Source organism: Lolium perenne, chromosome 4, assembly GCF_019359855.2.
Source record: "Lolium perenne isolate Kyuss_39 chromosome 4, Kyuss_2.0, whole genome shotgun sequence".
NCBI lineage: Eukaryota > Viridiplantae > Streptophyta > Magnoliopsida > Poales > Poaceae > Lolium > Lolium perenne.
Window position 1 is genome coordinate 92,791,111 of NC_067247.2, and position 4,439 is coordinate 92,795,549.

Below are 4,439 nucleotides of genomic sequence, written 5' to 3' on the forward strand. Positions count from 1 at the left end.
TTTAGTACTTCAAGAGTATCAGAATTAACTCCCACCAGAATGCCTCCAGACCTCCCATGAGGAGGGAGACAAAACCAAGAGAAATTAAAAGGACCGGCTAGTTGGTTCAAAAAAAGGGATTGCAAAATTTGATCTCCAAAGCAATACAATCAAGTGTATGCTCCCTAATAGACTCTTTAACAAATAGGTGTTTGGCCGTGTCACCAAAGCCACCTCCATTTCATATCATTCCATATCATCTGCACATGTGATAGTTGACTTCACCCTAGCACACCGTCGTGCTGCTAGTGTTCTGATCCAGAAGATCTAATTCCGCACTCTAGGCTAGATCAAAGAACTGGGATTCATCATCGAGCACCGTGCGTGTACGAGACCACAGAGGTGCTGCTAATTGTGGCTCCTGTTGTTGTACGAGGATCATCTCGACCCTGTGGTCGGCAATAAAATACAACTACATCATTCACGTTCCAGTGAAACATTACCGCTTTCGGTCTTTGACGGTATGTCACCGAAATCTCTCTCTGTTACAACATTACTCATAGATAGATCCAGGTAATCAGAGTACACTACTTAGACAAACTATTGTTTTCTGATGCGAACCCCATCAACATTGGGTGCAATTGTGATCTTAATCAGATTATAATCAAAATTGTTTAGAGGCATGAAGTAGTTGTATTTGTAAAAACAAACAACATTTAGGGAGAGGATTTACTCCTTCTGCTAGAGATGGGTACAAATTGAGACTATTTTGATGAAGTTCGGTCATTTTGGTGGCTAGCAAAATAGTTTTTACCTCAAAAAATTCCAAACAAAAATAAAAATAGATTTGATTTTGGTAAATATTTTTTCGAATTCAATTAAATTTATTCTTTTTTAAATTGTTTTCTGTCCTGATCCAGTCCTTTCCCAACTAGGCCGGTTTCCTTGTCAGACCCGTCAGATCGATGTCTCAATGTTTGTCCGCCTTCGAGTCAAACTGATTCCGGTTGGAAATTAAATCAAACACGCACGCAGCCTTCCCCGCCCAAATATCCCACCGGGGTCTGCAAGCACGCCCAGGCACATCCTTGTCAGGCACGTACGTCGACGGTCGGCCACGATCCGTCCCGGAGTTCGACTCAATCTGCATCACCCCGTCGAGCTCCAGCCGCCCAGCCGTGTCTGCCATGGAGATCGTCGACGACGACCCTGGGATGAACCGGCACGGGTACCCGCGGGGCTACCACTTCGTTCCCCGGAACAAAGAGCTCATCGGCGTCCTGGAAGACAAGCTCGCCGGCCGCCCTCTCCCTTACCCTCCCAATATCTTCCATGACATCCAGATCCTCGACTACCACCCCGCCAACCTCTACGGTACGCACCTCCACCTCCTCTACTTCTTCTTTTCCTCTAACATTGACGTGATGAGGATTTAAACTGAATCGATGGAGCAGAGACGTACAAGGAGCACGAGGAGGCCGGGTGCGTCTACTTCTTCAGCCTCAGGAAGTTCCCAGGTGCCAAAAGGACGCGGCCGGTGCGCGCCACCAAGGACGGCAACTGGACGGCCTCGGGGCATGGCAAGCTCGTGACGCGCGGTGGCGTGGACGTTGGCTATAAGCACACCATGGTGTTCTACGAGAAGAAGAAGAACAAGGCCAACAAGTCCGAGGGTAAGACCGACTGGGCCATGCACGAGTACACCAGCATCACTGGACCCGAGGACAAGCAGGTACGTAATCATCCTTTCCTGTATTTGTGGTGATTCTTTGCAAGAAAACATTGCGGAAATCAATGATTCTTTTCTACGTTATTTAGTAAGCTTATTATAGTTTTCATTGCTCTTGATCAAAATTCTGTACTAGTACCTGGGACTATCAACTCGTATCAATGCATATTATACATGGGTTGGGTTGAGTGGTTCTAGTTTCTTATGGTAAGCAACAATTAGTATGTGTCCGTAGCGTCTTGGGATCTCATATTGTGAGAAGTGCAAATGAAAACTAATTGTTACGCAATCTTTTTGATAAGTCTGAATTTGCCGCTGCTAAAACTGCATGCACCAGAGTTGCTCATTCAGTAAGGAGTTTCACGTGTTTGATTTCCTGTGGGAACAACATATAGGGGCATGGTATGGATGCTTCAAGCATCAAATATGTAAGAACCTTGATTGAATTGCACATGTTCGTTGTTTATACCTAAAGAATACATGTAAAATTATGGGCCAAAAGAGGGATCGTGCTGAGCAGGTTAAGCAAAATCTTTTCGAGTTTTGATGCACAACACGAATTACACGAGTGTCTCTATAACATATATTCTTCCATAATGAAACTAATAGCCTGTGAGTTCTGTCATTACAAGTTTCATTACCGCTGGGCCGCTCCACCTCAGGAAACCAAAGAGGCAAACAAAACCAGCCACATTACAGCTTCTTCTTTTTTACTTTATACATCACCACATCTTCTTGGATCACCTTCCATTAACGAAGGTTGTGTTTAGAGATGCAAGCAGGATAACCGCCAAAATCTTACTTATAGTTTATTTGGAGATTTCTAGTTCAAATTTTAGTCTAAAGTTTAAACTAGAAATCTCCAAATGAACTATAAGTGTGAATTTTCTGACACCTTAGTTGTGTTTCCGCCGCCTTTGTATCTTCCAGGTCGCAGATTTGGCTTTGTACCGTCTCTACAATAAGGAGGAGAAGGAGGCAGGCAAGCACTTTCGTATCTTATCCAACGATTCACCGAAGAAGAAGAAGAAGAAGAAGAGGATGAAGAAGAATGAAGCAGGCCAGCACGTTATTACCTTAGCCAACGGTTCACCGAAGTCGGAGGAGCTGCCATCACCGTGTCCGACGGACGGAGGGATGCCCGTGCCCTCGACATCACAGGCAAATGACTATTACCATGTATTTGCCGACGCGCCACTGATGGTACCCTCGCTGCAGGCAACCGCCGTGAATTACTGCCCGCAGCAGCAGGCAACCGGCACGCCTATGTGGCCGCAGCAGCAGGCTGGCAACGACTTCGAGCTTGCAGATTGGGACAGTAAGCCGCCATCTCTGCCTCCCCTGCTAGCACCGTCGACGGCGTCAGGGTCAGAAGCCATTGGGCACAGCCTGCCAACGTCGCAGCAACAGGATGCCGAGTATCCAGGACCTGCAGTCTCGAATGAGCAGCCGCTGACGACGCTCCCACCTTCAGTCGTAACAGTGCTAGGGACGGCTGCCGAGGGGGACTACCTGGATAATGAGTTCAAGGTGTTATGCGCGAGCCCCTGCTGGTTACCCATGCTCGACGATGACGACGACTTGCCGATGCTTATGGACGAAGAGAACTATACATGCACAATAGACGAGCTATTGGGCGACATGGACGACAAGGCGGCGATGTCGACAGAGGAAGCAGATCCTGACGATCAGGTTTAGAGTAGCAAGAGCAGTCAGTAGCGGTTAATTTTTTTTCTAGATTAAAATGAGTATCAGCTAATTAAGTCATCAAATTCATATTCCATGGTGTTTGGTCACACTGGGCCGACAGATTAACTAATTAGTTATTGCTATTGTGTCATACGTGATATTCAGTTTCTTTAGTGAACATGAATTGGTGTTGATTATGATAAATTGATGACTGGTTTTCTAGATCTTCTGAATACTTTCAAGTGAATGTTGTAAGAGCGTAGTTGGCACTTGGCAGCCCCTCAACTTGGAGGTCAAGGTGTTTGGTTCAGACATAGAACTGGAAGCGGTAATGAAATAACGCTGGTATTGGAAATGGGATGAGAAGAAGTGAATTTTATTTGTTTCGTCAGTGTAACAGTGCCTATACAATACAATTTTTGGTTGAATACACTGTTTTGAAGAAAAAGTATTATGAACAACAGAAACTCTGCATAAGATTGAACTAATATGGGTCATTAAAACCGATGACAAGTCAGTTTATTAATATGTATGGAATGCTTCCACACACAAAAAAGCAAATCAGAAACATGGACCTTTTTAGGGGAAATTAACCCAACTCAAGTTAGGACTAGGAATAAATTCTTAGTTAAAAAATAGAGGTACATACATGATAAGGAGGGCTGATTTTGCTCTGAAACAGTGTATTTTTATCAACATCTCTGTAGATTAAGCGAACATGTATTTGCCTCTCAGCATTCTCTAATTTATCACCATAGGCGGTTCTCAATGATGCCAGAAATTACATCTTTAAGCATTCTCTGCATAGTTTCCAAAATTGCATCAGACATACATTTGCGATATCATTGGATGGTTTCAACACAAAATTGTCTAAGTCCACAGTGAGATGCACAGTAATAGCTGACTATGTAGTCACAGGAGAATTTAGAGGTGTTGGAAAGCAAAGATCAATTGTAGTGCACATATTATGTAGATCACCAACTCTTACATGGGAATGATCCTTCAAACCAATAGAAATCACCAACGGTCGAGCTGAGCCGCT

The 4,439-nt window shown here is 44.4% G+C and overlaps 1 protein-coding gene across 1 annotated transcript; it reads left to right on the forward strand.

Annotated features, from left to right (window-relative positions):
* The first annotated feature begins 1,040 nt into the window (after window positions 1-1,040).
* On the forward strand, window positions 1,041-3,548 carry LOC127293324 (uncharacterized). Its single transcript, XM_051322905.1, has 3 exons — window positions 1,041-1,353; window positions 1,434-1,711; window positions 2,639-3,548. Exons 1-3 carry the CDS (start codon window positions 1,167-1,169, stop codon window positions 3,404-3,406), a joined length of 1,233 nt encoding a protein of 410 aa, XP_051178865.1. The 5' UTR covers window positions 1,041-1,166; the 3' UTR covers window positions 3,407-3,548.
* The last annotated feature ends 891 nt before the right edge of the window (window positions 3,549-4,439 follow it).

Bases quoted from the DNA above. Each gene is read 5' to 3' on its own strand.
- LOC127293324 (XM_051322905.1), top strand. From the start codon at position 1,167: ATGGAGATCGTCGACGACGACCCTGGGATGAACCGGCACGGGTACCCG. The intron at 1,354-1,433 runs GTACGCACCTCC...TCGATGGAGCAG, and splicing joins CCACCCCGCCAACCTCTACG to AGACGTACAAGGAGCACGAG. The intron at 1,712-2,638 runs GTACGTAATCAT...TGTATCTTCCAG, and splicing joins CTGGACCCGAGGACAAGCAG to GTCGCAGATTTGGCTTTGTA.